The sequence below is a fragment of the Macaca thibetana genome, chromosome X, assembly GCF_024542745.1.
Source record: "Macaca thibetana thibetana isolate TM-01 chromosome X, ASM2454274v1, whole genome shotgun sequence".
NCBI lineage: Eukaryota > Metazoa > Chordata > Mammalia > Primates > Cercopithecidae > Macaca > Macaca thibetana.
In genome coordinates, this window is record NC_065598.1 from 6,610,646 (window position 1) to 6,629,131 (window position 18,486).

At 40.7% G+C, this 18,486-nt stretch overlaps 1 protein-coding gene across 4 annotated transcripts in view; it reads left to right on the forward strand.

Moving 5' to 3' along the window:
* STS (steroid sulfatase) overlaps positions 1 to 18,486 on the forward strand; it is a 292,612-nt gene that overhangs the window by 37,717 nt on the left and 236,409 nt on the right. For 3 of the 4 annotated variants that reach the window (XM_050777490.1, XM_050777485.1, XM_050777486.1), the window contains exon 2: positions 5,509 to 5,637. In XM_050777490.1, the coding sequence (XP_050633447.1) occupies positions 5,606 to 5,637 (32 nt within the window). In that variant the 5' untranslated portion in view covers positions 5,509 to 5,605. The remainder of the gene's footprint in view (positions 1 to 5,508; positions 5,638 to 18,486) is intronic. The other variant, XM_050777487.1, reaches the window with a different exon arrangement.

Here is an 18,486-nt window from a genome sequence, read left to right on the forward strand (position 1 = left end):
TGTATAAAGGAATGGGCATGGTGTATTTCAATAAATCTTTATTTACAAATACAGGTAGTAGGCTGGGTTTGGCCCATGGCCATATTTAGGTGACCCCTGTTGCATGGCTTTTTTTTTCACTGTGGTTCACAATTCCATTATTATAGTTACTATTATTCTCATGCTTATGAGTATATGACAAACATAGAGTTAAAGAAAATGCGCATCTGCTCTTGATGGAATACAAAATTCCTTGGCCATAAGGTTATATTAAATACATTTCATATTGAGGAAAAGAGCAGTACCTGAAACATTTCATTTTTAATGAAGTCTGAAGGAGGGAGGACACTCCAGAAACTGTATTATTTTATACTTTTTCTGTTAGCCCCGATTGTCTGCTACTGGTATGCTTGTTATTAGATTACTCAAAAAATGTTTCTCAGGAAATTCCTATTTACATGGTGATGAATAGGTAACTTGAGTTAACATTTCCATCATCGTGGATGTTGGCTTTTTCCAGTTGCTGACAACTTTACTTTGTGTTTGCCTTTGAGTGTTGACACAACAAAGAACTGTCAATCCAAGCTTACAGACCTCCCTCCTGTTGGCTTTTGGTAGATGTTGTGAATGGCACAAGATCGGACAACAAGGTCTGCACATATTTGTGTCTTTCCACAAGATTGGACTTGTGAAAATGTTTATTCAGTCATAAAAGCCACAAAAGCCAATTCTCCTTAGTACTAAGTACTCCTTATTACTTCTTAGTACTTCCCATTCACGTGGTAGCCAGAGCCAGGGACACACAGGCTCAAGCCAATTTACAACAGTCAATGTTGCAAACCAAACATGGCAGTATACTTAATCAGTATACAAATGTTCTAGATTAAACATTCCACAACACACAAAGTAACATTTAACATCCACATAAAGGGGATAGGAAAAGGAGTTAATGAACCAGTCCACGAAGAGTGATGTGGACAAGGAGAGTGTCCTGGGCTGGTCTGGATGATCGCCCACGTCTTGTAAAGAAGAGGCCTTGATTTGGGCAGAGGGTTCAGTGGCAGGTGCATGGAGGTGACCACAAGTGACAGCAACATGGGGTCTAGTGAGGTGGTCATGTGGAACAGGTGAAGTCCTGCTCTTTTATCCCCCTGAGTCCTCTGGTGAAGGGTGACAGTAAAGGGTTACAATCTCATCTGGTTGGGTGCAGTCTGTATTGATTGGGCGAACATCTGGTCCTATTGGGAGGATGCCTTCTGAAAAGCAAGATGGAATCTTCTCCTAAGATGGAGTCACTTATGTCAAGAGTGCTCCTATACATTAGAGTTTCTCTAGGATTATAGCTTAGTAGCAAAGTGGGCTATTTGATCAGCAAGATGAGGCTGTTTGATCAGCATCGTAAATATTTTCAGGAATAAACTGTTTTTTAAAAAATCAGATATCGTCTTAGGTCAAGTCATGGGAAATAGATTCTGAAGTGCTCAGGAGATTTTTTATGGGGAGTGTATTCTTGGGGTCAACACTTTCAGGGGAGTGAGGAAAGGAAATTGAGTCCAAGGGAGGAGTTGAGTAGCACAGCTGTTGCAACAAAGACCTCAGCTCATTTCAGAGGGAGCTCTGGAGCCAGGAAGGTCCCTCAGAGGTTTCCCACCTTGAGGCAAGGAGATGCTGTCCCCTTGGAAAAGGCAGTTCTCTTTGACCGAGGCCGATTTCCAGAGACAGACTTTGCTAAGTGTGTCAGCCATCAAAACTACCAGCAGCAGCTGGGGGGAGGAAGACTTGGGTCTTCCCTTGACATCTAAGTTCCTACCACAGCACCCACCAAGGACGTTCTCTGTGCAAATTCCTTGGCACCATATTCTATATCTTCCTCTTCAAAATATACTTTTTCACCCTGGATTACCATTTACCCTTGTAAATTCCTTCAGTCAATCTCTGGAATATTTACACTGGTTTTCAGTGTTTACTTCTACATGGAATGTTCTGGAAGCTTTCACGAGAAAGTAGTATAAATGACTCATCCTAGTTTGCCTGAGACTGTTCTTGTTTGAAAACTGGACCTCATCAGTCCTGGACACACTGGAATGTGGTTTACCCTATGGCAAACCAATCAGTCAAATTTCAACAACTAACCTTTCTACTTATTTCCTGTCTTCCTAAATATACTACAGTCAGTCTTCTTTAATAACTACACTGCCTGGGCTATGGCTAAGGACAAATGCATTCTCTTCTTCTCACTGTTGAACATAGGATGCCTTTAACTCTTTTTGACATTTTCACAGTCAAAATTAAACCCATGCCATTAAACCTGAAGTCACAACAAAGTAACACAATACTAATGAACATCAGAAGCTGATAGACTGAGAAAATACTGATGCCTCAAGTTGATTCAGTCTGGGTTTTGATGTTCAATACAACAAAATGGGCATTACAAAAATCATTTGGTTTTCAGGGCTTTTTGTGTCTCAGAATTACGGACAACGGATGGCAAACCCTATTGCCATTCTTAGATCATTATCATTTTCAGTCTTGTACAACTGGAATTTCATTTGGAGGGGACATGCAAATGAGAAAAATGGCCAAGCAAATGACAGTTATGAGGATTATAGATAAATAGAGACTCAAGGGGATAAAGATGCATACTTATTATTTTTGAACACACAAATCGGAATGTAGGTTCCTCATAATAAAACAGGCTTAACCAATCTTCTTGCTCTGTGCCTATAGTTTGGATTGTGTATTTTATCAGAAGAGACTTATTTTCATATAACTTGTGATAGTAACAGAGGAATCACCATAGTTACTACGTGTGATTGTTTGAGTCAGCTGGGTACCATTTCCCTCCACTCCTAAAACCTATTTGCCTGTGCTTGTGGCCACACCCACTTTAATGAGCATTGGATGATCTAACACAGCATTCCTAAACCTTGGCACTATTGACACTTGGGAGAAGACCATGCTTTATTGATTGAGGGTGAGCACTGGGCTGTATAGTTCTTTGTGGTGGGGGCTGCCTTGTGCATTGTAAGATATTTACCAGAATTCCTGCCCTCTGCCTACTGGATACCATTAGCATCCCCCAAATTGCAACAACCAAACCTGTTTCTACATATCATCTTCTGTTCCTGGTGGGGTAAAATTACTCCTGGGTGAGAATCCATCTAATACTAATTTGAAAAATGTCCTTGAAACGTGGGCCTTTAAATTTTCCATTGTGCTGTTTCATAGTAAGTATAGGCTCTTCATGGCAGTACCACTGTGATAGGCATTGTGACTTAATCCCTTCAGATATGTTCTTTGTCTTCATTTCTCACTGGGAGATTGGTAAACACTGAGTATCAAGTGTGGGTCAAAGAGCTTCCATGCTGATACCTTAAAATCTATTTTCTGTAAATAAAAGGCGGGGACAAAAAAAGGAAAATAATGACCTTTCTTACCTCGCAAGGAGAGACACCCAATTGTTCAAACCCACATCCATGCAATCTTAGTCTTGCCTGATGATGTCATGGTGAATGAGCAGATGGGGAGACCCTGCCCAGTGGTTTTGTCATTCTTGCAATGGGAGGTTAAGGATCAATGTTGACAGCACACTATTCCATTTCAACAAGAATCTAACATGAAAAGCCATGCTGGAAGATTGATTACAGTTTCAAATGCCATTTCTGGGGGGAAAAATAACATTTCTGAGACTTTGATTGAACCTCAGAAATTGTTGCTAGAAGCCTAACTTCAATAAAGCAAAATCCACATTTACAAAAATCTATATGGAATAGTAATTTTTCTCTAATGTGATGTTCTCTTGTGAATTTTTTTTTTACCAAGTGGGATTATGCTTCATATTTCAAAGCATAAACAATAGATTTATACATTAATAAATAGTTTAAGGCATATACTAGATTTTTGGTCTAAATGTCAACAAGTTAAAGGGAAAGTCTTCAATAGGTTCAAAGCTATCTTCTTGGCTTTCTTCTGAGACCATTTTCTACTCATTTCTAGGACTTTGTATGAGAGGTCAAAAAATTGTTTCTGCAAAGGGTTAGATAGTAAATAAATATTTCCAGCTTTGAGGGACAAATGGTATCTGTCACAACTACTCAACTCATATTGTAGCACAAAAGCAGTAAGGGAGTGGAGGCAGCTGTGTTCTGATACACTTTGTATTACAGACACTGAAATTTGAGTCTTATATACTTTTCACATATCCCAAAATAATATCCTTTTTTCAACCATTTAAGCATGTAAGCCTTATATGAAAACAGGTATCAGGACAGATTTTTCTTGTGGGCCATTGTTTGTGCAAACCCAGCCCTATTCAGAAAATAGCTATTGAGTGTTTGCTATGGTGAACAAATGAGATGTGGTCTCTGCCTTCTTGATCCTTAGAGCTGTGGAAAGGACAGCTGTCACCTGAATAAATCAGGAAATAAATGAATCTATTATGCAAGTAGTAATAATTGCTATCTGGGGGAAAAGAGGTGCTATGATAGTCAACAGTGGGGGAGCCTGCTTCATATAGGGTAATGATGGAGGGCTTCCTTGCAGCAGTGGTGTAAGCCGAGACGTGAGGATGGGTAGGAGTTAGGCAGAGAGTGGGAAGAAGAAAAGTGAGGAGAGAAATCCTTTAGACCAGCAGTCCCCAACCTTTTTGGCATGAGGGACCATTTTTGTGGAAGACAATTTTTCCATTGACAGGGAGGGGGATGGTTTTGGGATGATTCAAGTGTGTCACATTTATTGTATACTTTATTTCTATTATTATTACATTGTAATATATAATGAAGTAATTCTACAGCTCACCATAATGTGGAATCAGTGAGAGACTTGAGCTTGCTTTCCTGCAACTAGATGGTCCCATCTGGCGGTGATGGGAGACAGTGACAGATCATCAGGCATTAGATTTTCCTAAGGAACACACAACCTAGATCCCTCACATGTGCAGTTCGCAATAGGTTTTGTGCTCCTATCAGAATCTAATGCCCTGGCTGATCTGACAGGAGGTGGAGCTCAGACAGTAACGTGAGTGATGGAGAATGACTGTAAATAGAGATGAAGCTCGGCTCACCTGCCATTTACTTCCTGCTGTGCAGTGTGATTCCTAAGAGGCCTGGGGGTTGGGAACCCCTGCTGTAGTAAAGAAAGAACTCATGAGGCTGGGCACAGTGGCTCACACCTATAATCCCAACACTTTGTCAGGCTGAGGTTCTGTTTAGCCCAAGAGTTTAAGACCAGCCTGGACAACATAGTGGAAACCTATCTCTATAAAAATTAGCCAGCTGTGGTGGTACACCTGTAGTCCCAGCTACTTGGGAGGCTGAGGTGGGAGGATTACTTTAGCCTGGGAAGTCAAGGCTGCGGCGAGCCATGATCACACTGCTGTCTGGGCAATAAAGTGAGACCCTGTCTCAAAACAAAACAAAACAAAACAAAACAAAAAACAAAAACAAATAAATAAAAGCGCTCATGTCATTTAATTATGTCAATATATGATTACCCAGCGTGTGATTATTCATCTTTTGAATGAATTCACAGGAAGAGCCCGATGCCCTTGGTTTGACTCTGCTAAGAGCCCCTCAGTTGCTGAACCTGCACACAGTCATCTCAGTAAGTTAAGATCTTCCTGAGGACAATGGCGCAAGATCATCTTCAGCTGTTCATAGCGTAAGTATGAGAGGTGCATGTGTTTGTATCTTCACCCTGATACTCACATGTTTGACTCACACGGACTGTGTGGTCTAAGTCAAATAGTGGTATGCGGTGACCTTCATAATGGTGTTCGGGGCATTCTGATATTGCAGGGATGACATGCACATGGTGCTATTGCAGCTATCTTTCATTCAGAAAGAACTTTCCATCAAAAGGTCAAAGGGGGGCATCTGTGGGGCAAATATATTTTTATAGAGAAAGACTGTGCTGGGCCAATGTGGGCAGCGTGCATAATCTGATGAGCATAAGCAAGTGGCCTGTTACGTGGCAAGTCTAGAGGAATATAGGGATGGGGGCTTACAAATTATTTAATGCATCCCCTGGACCCTTGAGTTGGCTCTAGTTCAATCAGCAAAGGTACAGAAACATGGCACAGTGGGAAGGCTCACAGTATACCTGTTCTTAGCTGATCAGCTGCAGCAATACCTGAGGGACAGAATGGGGTCCCTCCCCTCAGGAAGAGCTCCTCCGCCTGGTGGAGGCGAGGGCTGAGGGCATACCCATGTCTCTCCCTGCAGGAAGTTCTTTTTCCCCTGGTGGAGCTGAAGGTTGAGGGCATACCGAGGTCCCTCCCTGCAGGAGGAGCTCCTCCCCCTGGTGGAGATGAGGGTGGAGGGCATACCTAGGTCCCTCCCTGCAGGAGGAGCTCCTTCCCCTGGTGGAGGTGAGGGTGGAGGGCATACCCAGGTCCCTCCCTGCAGGAAGAGCTCCTCCCCCTGGTGGAGGTGAGGCCTGAGGGGCAGAGCATGGTCCCTCCCTGCAGGAAGAGCTCTTTTCGCTGGTGGGGGGTGAGTGTGCATGGTGAAAGTCTTTAGGGTGGATGAGGGAAACATAGTTTTAAAAGCCCCTGCGGGGAAGAATCCCTGTTATTTCACAACTGTTCTTGGACATGTCTGCGCCACTATGGCACTATGCTATCAGAACACCAGGGGGCACAATATTTGGCCATTCAGAGCATTCATGGTCCCCCACAGCAGCTGGCTCAAAGAAGTGGGCAGAAAGATGCTTTCGGAGGAGTTATTTGGCTCAAATCAGTGTGAAAAGACTCCCAAACTCAGAGACCCTGGGGCTGGGGATTCCATCCCATCCCATGCTGGCAGTGTGTTCCCAGGAGAATGTTTCACCTCTGCATGCCTTAGTTTCCTCCTTTGTAAAAAGTGACTTAAAGACGCTGGGCCTGGTGGCTTAGGCCTGTAATCTCAGCACTTTTGTAGGCTGAGGCGGGCGGATCACCTGAGGTCAGGAGTTTGGGACCAGTCTGGCCAACATGGTGAAACCCCGTTTCTACTAAAAATACAAAAATTAGCCCAGCGTCGTGCCATGCATCTGTAGTCCCAGCTACTCGGGAGGCTGAGGCAGGAGAATCCCTTGAACCCGGGAGGCCGGGGTTGCAGTGAGCTGAGATCGCGCCACTGCACTCCAGCCTGGGCTATGGAGCAACACTCCGTCTCAAAAAGAAAAAAAAAAGGGGGTACGGCGGATGAGCGGCAGTTTCATAGGGTGCTTATAAAAGGTAAGAGACGGCCCCTGTTTTGGGAAAATGTGGTGAAAACCTGGATAATCCTGCCAGCCAGGGCAATGGGAGCTGAAAGCAGGCTTGCAGGGTGATTTAACGATTTTCAACAGGCAGCTTCAGGGGTTAGGGATGGTAGTAGTTATGTGTCAGGTAGACTTTGCCCTTCAGGGAGAATTTGGTAAAGTCTGGAGACATTTTTGGTCGTGAGAATTTTGGAGTGGGGCGCATGTAGTGGGTGGAGGCCAGGCGTGCCGCTAACCATCCCACAGTGCACCCACAGTTCCTCACAAATCTGAAGTGTCCTGCTGAGGGCGACAGACCCTGCTCACCGCAACAAGAGGATTTAACTTAATCTTCTCTTTCTTCCTAGAATAGTCAATGGTCTTTTACTTTGAGGGATATGAGTCAGAATAAGAATTAAAGAGAACAAAAGGACAATGACCTTTTAGCATTTTTCTTTCTATTAAATTTAAACCCCATAACAGAGGATTCTCCGTCTGAAAGCAACATCCGTGGAGGCTTAAAGCCTCAGCTTACATTCATTCCTAACACTGAGCAGCTTAACAGATTCATTTTCCATTATGATTTCTGTAATTTGTTCTTTAAAAGGATTGAGTGTTCCTTTTTTCTGTTTCAGAAACAAACTTTTTGGGTGTTTTAAAGAATAATTTATTTTCTAAAGTCATTGATAATACATGGGCTGGCATGAATTTCTGACCTTGCTTTCAAAGTCTTTAGCACTGGCTAAGTAGGGTTTTATTTATTTATTTATTTTATTCCTCTGGAAACTGTACATTTTGCAGGGAAATACTTTAAGTACCTTTTTTTTTTTTTTTTCGGTCATTTTAGTCTACAGGAGAGATTGACATTCTCTAGGCCCAGCTAGAAGGGCTCTGAAAAAAAATGACAGATGCAGTAGCTAATTAAAACTATGCAGCTGAAAGGGTTCATGATTAATTCATGATAAACTAATACAGCATTCATTGTCCTTTCTTAATGTTCTGAGATAAAGTGGGAGTGTTGCAGTGGGGGTTAAAATATTTGTTCTAAATATCTAATAACAGTGTCCATTCTATCTTACTAGCATAAAGCCATCCTCATAAAGGTATTTTAATGTGCCTCACAATTCAGAATTCAGGGTTCTTACATACAGAGTATTAAACTCTCTCCCTCCCCTAAATGGATAAAGACTTTGGAGATTGTCAGGAAAACACTTACATTGTCTGTAGTTTTCCTGATTTGTTCCCCTCCAAGGAAAAGGTTTAGTAATAGGAAAACATAATTTTTTTTTTTCTTTTTGAGACAAACTCTCACTCCGTCGCCCAGTCTGGAGTACAGTGGAGTTAACTCGGCTCACTGCAACCTCCGCCTTCTGGGTTCAAGCAATTCTTCTGCCTCAGCCTCCTGAGTAACTGGGATTACAGGCAAGCGCTACCATGCCCGGCTAATTTTTGTATTTTTAGTAGAGATGGGGTTTCACCATATTGGCCAGGCTGGTCTCAAACCCTGACCTTGTGTGGAGGCTGGAATTTTTCAGGACAGTTTGTCAGGCAAGAGGCTAGAGAATGGGAAAGGCTGATTGGTACCATCCGCGAAGAAATCACAGAGGTATCAAAACTGTCTTTGTGCGCCAAGTCGGTTCCTGCATGGGGGTCACTGGTCCGGGTGACATCACTTGTTCCACCAGAATGCAAAATCTGAAAAATATTTTACATACCAGGCTTAGGTTTTACAATAGTGATGTTGTCTATAGGGGCAACTAGGGAAGTTACACATCTTGTGACTACCAGCTCCATGACTCCTGAGCAGTAAGCAGGTTAGGAAGCAATGACGAGTTATCATGCAATTATGTGTAGGTCTTAGCAGAATGCAGGTCTCTCCCACAAGTGTAACCTTGGGACCATTCAGTGGTTTTACAAAGGTGGTTTTGGTCCCCAAACAAGGAGGGGTAGTTTTGGGAAGGGACTGTTGTCATCCTTGCTTTAATGTTAAACTGTAAACTAAAATCCTCCCATAGTTGGTTTGGCCTACCCAGAAATGAGAAGGGAAGTTAGCTTGCAACATTACAAGCAAGATGGAACCAGTTATGCTAGATTTCTCTCACTGTTACAGTTTTTGCAAAGGCATTTTCAAATTCCTGTTGCTTTGTTACGTGATACAGTCACACATCCCTGGATGACGGGGATACGTTCTGAGAAATGCACTGATGGGTGATTGTGTCACTGCGTGAACATAATAGAGTGTACTCACACAAACCTACTATACACGCAGGCTGTATGGCATGGCCTATTGCTCCTACGCTAAAAACCTGGGCAGCATGTGACCGACCGTACTGAATACTGCAGGCAGTTGTAACACAATGGTAATTATTTGTGTATCTAAACATAGAAAGTACCGTAAAATATGGAATTATAATCTTATAGGACTACCATTATAATCTTATAGGACTACCATTGTATATATGATTCATCGTTACCCAAAACATCATTATGTAGTACATGACTATATTTATAAAATAAGTATGGAAACCACAATGTTTCTTTTCCATATTGCTTCTTTATGTAGTATTCAGCACGTGGGAGATTTTTGTCAAGAAGTGCATTTAGAACTCGTCTTTGGTAATACCTGTACCACCCTCCAAACCGCTCAACTTCTCCTTTTACCCAAGACAGGGTACACATGACAGCATAATCACTGCTGAATACAATCTCCAGAGTTGTCTCAGGGCTTATAGAGATAGCGGTGGATTTCACACTTCCCATTCTGTGTTTGTCTCTGCACGGTTTGCAGAATCAGGATTAACACAGGTGCTGTGGCTCTGTGGACCTGTGAATTAGTGCAAGAGCAACAAAGCCTGTCTTGCTTTTTCTCGGCAAGTACACTCTGGCTTCAGAATTGAGAATAACTTTGTTATATGTTTTAAAACATAGTGTGTAGAAGTGCCTAAGGAAGAAAACATTGCATTTATAAGAAGACATCTTACAAACACTCCAGCCAAACACTTAATTTGCTATCTTTACATCCATTCTAGTGAAAGCACTTAGAATGCTTGACTTTATGTGCGGTGCTTGGCAAACTGCTCCCGTTGGAACCCTCAGGGTTCCTCAGGCTGCTCCTGGGAGCTTCTTCAGCCCTGGGGGGAATTGTCAGAGATTTAATTCCACTCACTTCTGTAAGAACAACACTGATTTTCATCTCTATTAGACGTTCTTATGGACAGAAGTTCCTGTTACTAAAAACAATGACAACCACTGCTTTCTCTACCTGTTCTGTTTTGTAACAGAACGCAACACTGAAGCTGAAAGATATTAAGCTGTTTACCTAAAGACTAGGTAAGGTCTGTGGATAACCTCTCCTGTATCTTAGGCATGATTTATTTAGTTTAATTATTGCATAGCGAAGGAAAAAATAATTTTTCCTCTACCCTTTCTGAGTTCTTATCTAGAAGAGACCCTTGTAACAAAAGGCAGATAAACAAGAGAAAACAAATAGAAGTTTATTAACATGGATACCTCCTGTATATCTGGGCAATATCCAAGGAATATTGAGGAAATCTCAAAGAAGTGAAAGAGAGAAAGGTGTGGGAAGGGACAGTTATGGAGAAGTAACCAGGAAAGGTATGGTAAACCAGGGTAAGGTTGGCTATGCAGATTTCGGTTGGTGCCTTCTCCAACCTTAAGAGTTTTTAGTGATTCAGCCTGCCTTCTCTTCCTGTACCGTGAAGGAGAAACCCTTACAAATGCAGATTTCTTTTACAGATGTAAATCTCTCTTAGAAAACAGTAACTTCTACTCTGTTTTAAGAGCTTCTCCTGTGTCTGCAATTACTCAAAATAATTCTTATGCCAAAGAGGCATATTGTGGGGTGATGTATTCTTGTCCTTTTTTAGTGTACTGATGTAAACAAAAAAAGTGATATATGCATATGTATGTATACGCCTCTCTCTCCACTGTCTTCTACACTGTCTAGCCATGGGATCCACACCACCACCGCTACAACTACCAGTGACCACCACAACAAAGAGATGCACGGATTTTAGTGGAAGAAATTATTTTTAGACTCAAAGATCTTTAATGCAAACAATCTGAGCCGTCTTTCATTTGTTTCTTAGCTGTCTCTTCAGTTGTACCTGTGTCTCTATCTGTATTTTGGACACCTTGGGCTGAGTCATCTTCATCTCTTAGGTGTGCAACACTCTGGCCTCCTGGTAATCTGCCTGCATCCATCAAGGTCTCCCTCACCACCGGCAGCCAGAGACACCTTCTCAAAACCCAGACCTAACCCTGCCGCTGGCCCTATTGGAATGCTTTGATGGCTTCCCATTGGAAGGAAGGTGGAATTTCAGAACCAGGCCTGGGTGGCTCTCCATTGTCTGCCTCCTACCTTTCTTCCTACTCTCAGGTCCTCCCTGCATCTGCCTCCCCCTGGCTTTCTTTTTCCCCATCAGGCAACTTGTCTTAAAACCTGTCCTACTACCCAGGCTGTCTTCCCCTCAGGGCCACCTCCCTAGCCAACTCCTCCTTCCAGTAGGCTTCCTTCCTCTCTTTGGCTAAGTAATGCCCACTCCATGCTCCAGGCACTCTTGTTGCATTTGCAGTTTCATACTATTTCTTGTGTGATTATTTGTCCAATATTGATTATTTGAATAAGATCTGACTTTGCAAATACATTGCAAAGCTCTATGAAGGCAAGACCATGCAGTGCATCCTATTGTTACAGGGAAGGGGTCCCGAGCCAGACCCCAAGACAGAGTTCCTGGATCTTGTGCAAGAAAGAATTCAGGGTGAGTCCACAGTACAGAATTTGTTAAGAAAGTAAAGTGGTGAAAGTACAGCTATTCCATAGACAGAGTAGGGCGTTCCCTAAGGTAAGAGGAGAACGTGTCCACTCTAGGTACAGTACTTATTTATATATAGGATACAAAAAGATCATGGGGTGATGTGCTCTGCTACAGGGGTTTGTGATAAAGGATTAATTTTCTTAATTGCTATATTTTACAAGAATCGATATTATTACATTTAAAGCAAAATTAGGAATGCCTCTGTTCTCAAGATATCAGGGTATTAGGACACTCCCAATTCTGGGTCTGTTTACTAAACATTATTAATCTGTTCCCTTAACCATAAGCATCTAGAGGCTAGGAACACCTAAGTTTCTGGGAGTGCAGCCCAGCAAGTTCCAGCCTCATTTTCCTAGCCCTCACTCAAGATGGAGTCGCTCTGGTTCAAACCCCTCTAACACTATTGTATCCCTACAGTGCACAGCGTGCCTTAGTAGATGTTCAGTAAATAACTGCTGAATACATGGATGAAAAAAAAAATGGTTTCAATGCCATATTAATACAATACTGATAAAAATTATATACATTTGGATTTCAGTCACATAGGCAAAAAACAACTTTCTGATATGGTTTAGCCAATAACTGACACCAATATAAAAAATGATCTGTAATCCCCCAATGGATTCTTCTTGCACAGGTAGAGCTTGTTTATCCAGACAGAAATAGAGAAAGAATTGAATGCACACAGAGCCAGTTAAATGGAAGACCAGAGTTTTATTACTCAAATCACTCTCTCTCTACATTTAGAGACAGAGTTTTTTTTTAAGGCAGATAGGGAGTTAGGAAGTGGGGAATGCTGATTGGTCGGGTTGGAGATGAAATAATAGGGGCCCAAAGTGGGTTCTTCTTGCTGTCTTCTGTGCCTGGGTTAGATTATAGAACTGGTTGAGGCAGATTCCTGATCTGCATGGCACCAGCTGGTGCATCAGATCACAGGGTCTAAAAAACATCTTGAACTCCAATCTTAGGCATTCCAATAGTGACCGTATCCCTAGGACCACCTGGGGAGGTTGAGAATCTTGTGGCCTCTGACTGCAGGACTTCTGAGCCATACTTTCTAAACCTGTGGCCAATGTGTTGTCCTACAGAGGTGGTGTGGTCCCCAGGCAATAATGGGATTTGTTTCCGGAAAAGGCTGTTACCATTTTTGTTTCCACGTTAACACTGTAAATTCCTCCTATAGTTAGCTCAGTCTGTGTTCAGGAATGAACCAGAGCAGTCTGCAGGTTAAAGGCAAGAAGGAATTGGTTAGATCACATCTCTTTCACTGTCGTAATTTTCTCACTGTTTTTGCAAAGGCAGTTTCAGATCTTTAACCCTGTCTGGGGTTTCACAAACTTTAGCCTTGTTCTGTTGAGTTTATATCCTCAAATAGGGTAAAGCCTAATACCTGTTAAAAGATTTTCTCCAGTTAATCTACCCAAGATTCCAGAGGAAGCAAAAACGTCTGCTGCCTGGCAGCAAGTGTTTTTTCTTTTTCTTTATAGAGTTTTAAATTAAGGTCTATGAATTTCCTGCCATATTTTCCTGTCTGCTTCAGCTGCCTTACTGACAATCACTTAATAAGTATAGCAGTTCCTTAGTTTATACTGCATGTGAGATAGCTTGCTTATGAAAATAATTTTTTCTATATAAAATTCATATTAAATCCTCCATTTTAGGAGTGAGTTCTATAGAAAGTTCTGTGGAAATTCTCTATTTTAGGAGCGAGCCTGCAATACAGTTTTCAAATACAATATTATATTTGAAGTCAATCAGGAAGTGATCCATCTATACTACAACTTCTCATCATGTTTCAATGTACGATGTTGGAAGAGAGTAATGAAGTGTCCAAAATTAGATTGATTTTATAATTTAGGAGCACAGCCTTCTAATTTTACAATAATAATCAGTTGACAAAGAATGGTTAGTATAATACTTGTGTTAATCGATCCTACTTTCTATCTCTATTTTATTAAAATCAACTCCGAATGTTATGGCATAGTAGAAATTTACCGTTTATGATAATAAATAGTGTTTTCACAGTTTCCCCTTCTCTTAACATAAAACTTAGGTTCTTGCTTAGACTTCTAAATTTTTATGACTGTTTTAGTTTCTGGGAGTCCTTAGGGATTTTGCAGTTTCTTTCCAGAGACTGAGGGGCTTTGCTGTATGTTTGTGTAATATTTCACACCTGATGAATGGAGAGCCAGTTGATATTAGTCATCTGTCAACTTTATTTCAAGATTCCAGTATTCAGAGTGGGGATTGATTAAGTACATAGCCAATGTAATATACATTTACAATAATGAATCAAATGTCAATAATGAATCAAATGTCATTTCCTTGCTTATGTTCTTTGCTTTTTAAAATAAGGCCCAAACCAGTTATTCTGAGATCCAAACTTCGACTCTTACATAAATTTGTCTTTAAGGACATTTTTCTTTGCTAGAAAAAAAAAAATTACCTAATAAAATCCTTAGCTTTGGAGACATCACCATACAAATGTAAAAGATAAGTGTGTGAAGCACATTTAATAACACTGAACCTAATAATGATAACTCAAACTCATTTTGATTTCCTATCTGCAAACCACACATTTGAAGTATTAGAAAACTTTGTGAACTTTTTTTTTTTAAATAATACTGTTGTGTACTTTATTTCAAATATTATCCTAGGTCCTCTTGTATGAGAATATCTAGAATCAGTTTAGTCTTTAATTCCTAGTTTTCTTCTTACTCCTTTGAAAAATATTATTTAAGTAATGTTTTTTGTTTTTTACTGCTAACTCCCCAAATTTGTTATAAGTAATATTTTTGATATTTTCTTTCATCGCATGTGGGAAGATTCAATAACTATGATGTAATTCCTTTAAGAAAAAGTTTTGTCATACATGTCAGAAATTTTGAAATCCCATATAGTAACTCTAGACTCTCAAATTTCAAATCATATTACGACATCTCTGATGGAAAAACATGCTTCAGCTTTCTCTGCCTCCAACATGTAATTGATAACCTCGTGTTCTCATTTTGAGAGGTAGAACTAGTGAAATGGGGCCAAGCAAATGCTAAAAACAATAAAGTGAGCTCTCTTGCTGTCTTTGGATGTTTCTTGGACCAAGCATGAAAAAGATGGATGATACAGAAAGGGAGGAGGGGAGATGATTTTTCGTTTGTGTATTCAGTGACGGGAAGGAGATGCCAAGGACAAAAACGGATGCCACAGTGCCACAGTGAACATATTTCCTTAGCTCTGAGTTTGTTAGTGGGGGATTCTGTGGATTCACACCAAGAACTGCAGTCCAAGCAAATTTTGTAGTCTCATCTGACACATTTCTCCAAAGCTTTAGCCCTCCTCAAACTCTCATATTTCAACCACTTTGCCCCATTTCCCCGTTCACCTGCAAGCCACACATGACCCTCAGCACATATGACAAGAGCTGTCTTGCCACATGCAGTTTGCTTTGCTACCCACTGTTTGAATGAAGCCATATATAAAACCATAAACTGGCTAGATGGGTGGATGAATGGATGGATGGATGGATGGATGGATGGATGGATGATATACAGACAGGCAGATATGTAGATAAATGATAGATCAATGGATGATAGATAGACAGACAGACAGCTATACAGATAGATAATGGATGGATGGATAGGTAGATGGATGGATAGATAGATGGATGCATGGATGATAGACAGATTATATAGATAGATGATGGATGATAGGCAGGCAGATATGTAGATAGATGATAGGTGGATGGATGGACAGATAAATAGATGGATATATAGATATATACATATCTAGGTTGATATATAGATTGATGCCAGATAGATGGATGGATGGATAGATAGATAGATAGCAGTTTCCATTTCTGTACTTTTACGGTTTCCATGTTGAGAATGTTCTCAAAGGGACATGTTTGTGGTTAAATTTTCTGAATCAACAACAAAGATCACTCCTTCAAGAATGCTCTCTCAACATAAAAACCCAAACCAATTTTGTGTTTTTATAGCCTCTCTTTTCTCACACACATACTTAACTTATTTATTTTTTTGGCCAGAGTTGTGGCTTTATGAATCAGTATTAGAGCCATTATTATTATAGAGAAGGGTCAGCGGGCCCTCCACCTACTGAATGAGATTTCATTTCCATCCTGTCTCCTTTCTGCTTGTGCTGTGGGAGGGATGTTCTTTCATCACATCCTTTTTGCTCTTCAAAGGCGTTCTTCTAGACAGTAATCCACTCACAAGTTGTTATTGCTTCATGGTTTGTGTAGATGTGGGAGATCCGCTCTGCTTTAGGGAACTGCGCCAGAGGTTTCATGCATTTGTCTGTGATCACTGATCTAGAGACTTCCAGCTATTTGGGTTTCAGGGATATAAGAACAGAGAAGCCTTTAGAGAGTCCGGACCTGAGCCCTCCTCAGAAGAAGGACTTGTCTATGTTTGTTGCTAGGATAGACCCCTGACAACATGGCCACCTGTTCTGTTTTCTAATCCACGATGCTCGTAATGGTTAATTTTAGGTGTCAGCTTGACTGGATTAAGGAAGACCTAGAGAGCTGCTGAAGCGTTACTTTTGGATGTGTCTGTGAGGGTGTTTCCAGAGGAGACTGGTGTGGCCAGCTACAGAAATGAGGGCTGTCATTGTCACAAGTATTTTCTCCCTATTTTGTTAAGAATACATCTGTGTATATATATAAATATATTTAGTATCAAGATAAAACATAAATACATGTATTTAGCAAATATCTTTGTTTTCATTCCTCTCTTACTCCTTTATTATGTAACATAAGGTATATTGACTTTATATCAGTATATGATATGATGGTTTGTGTTTTCCTGTTGAGAGCATTCTTGGAGTATCTTTGTTATTGACTTAGATATTGACTTAGAAATTTTGACCACAAACATGTTTCTTTGAGAACATTCTCAACATGGAAACCACAAAAGTGCATATAATATATAAACCACTCTATTGACTACCTCTCTATCAGTATTTAAGTATTATTAATTTTACCTCATGGTATTTAAGTGATGGGATATCAGGAGAAGAGTCAGTATCACCCAAGGGCTTGATCTCTTCCAGGGAAGGGGATTACTGCATTTTCAGCTGTGTGCAGAATGGTTACATCATGTTAGGTGGAACTGTTGTAACTTTCTTATCTTCATTTGGAAATTAAGTATGGTTTAAGGAGATGCTTATGGGTGCGAAGTTGATGATGGGTGGATTTGTGATGGTTGATTTTAGGTGTCAACTTGACTGGATTAAGGGATACTTAGAGAACTGGTAACGTGTTCATTACTTCTGGGTGTGTCTGTGAGGGTGTTTCCAGAAGGCATTGGCATGGGAGTTGGTGGACTAAGTGGGGAAGATCCACCATCAATGTGGACTGGCACCATCCAATCAGCTGGGGGCCAAGATAGGACACAAAGCAGAGAAAAAAGTTACCTCTCTCTCTTTCTCTCTCCATCTCTCTCCCTGTGTATCTCTATCTCTGTGTGTCTGTCTGTGTCTATCTCTGTCTCTCACTCTCTATCCATGTCCCTGTCTCTCTGCGTCTCTCTCCCTCTCTTCGTCTCTCTCTTTCTTTCTCTGGTTTTGTCTCTGTCTTTCTTTCCCTGGTTTTGTCTCTGTCTTTCTTTCCCTGGTTTTGTCTCTCTTTCTTTCCCCGGTTTTGTCTCCCTCCTTGCCTCTGTCTCTGTTTCTCCCTGTCCCTCTCTTTCTCTCTCTTCGAGCTGAGACACTCTTCATCTCTAGCCCTAGAATATTAGAGCTCCAGGCTCTTCCACTCTTGGACTCCAGGATCTATGCTACCCACGCCACAAGTTCTTAGGCCTTTGGCCTCAGGCTGAGAATTACTATACTTAGAACATTCTTCCATGGGGCAAAAAACTCTAAAGATTAGAAATCTGTGTTAGTTCATTTCTCTACAACAAGTATTTATTAGACACCATGTGCTTAAAAAATAGGGACTAAACAAATTTCTCTAAAAAAAGGAACCTTGTTAATTTTTTCTGATTATATGACAAGGGACAGCTGCACAGGGATCAGAGCTCATTAAACTGAAGTTCTCTAAATTAGGGTTTCTTCAGGCCAACTGTAAGCCCAAGTTCATTTTCTTTTTATTCCCATTAGTACAAATTATCATATTTGAGAAGCATTATAAATTTAACTATGACACTTTCTCCATCAGTAGGAATACAATATGATTAAATTGTACTTTGTAAACTGTTTTTTTCTGTTTATAAAAGTAAGTAGAACATTTTATATATACAAGAATTTATAAAGAATCATATAAAACCACTGGTAGCTCTGCTCCCTGCAAACTAATCCCAAATAAAGTGATATCGTCATTCTTTCCAGTTATGTGTATGCCTTTCTATACAAACATATGCACATGAAACAAACATATCCATATCCATATGCAAATATATATATATATGGAGAGAGAGAGAGAGAGAGA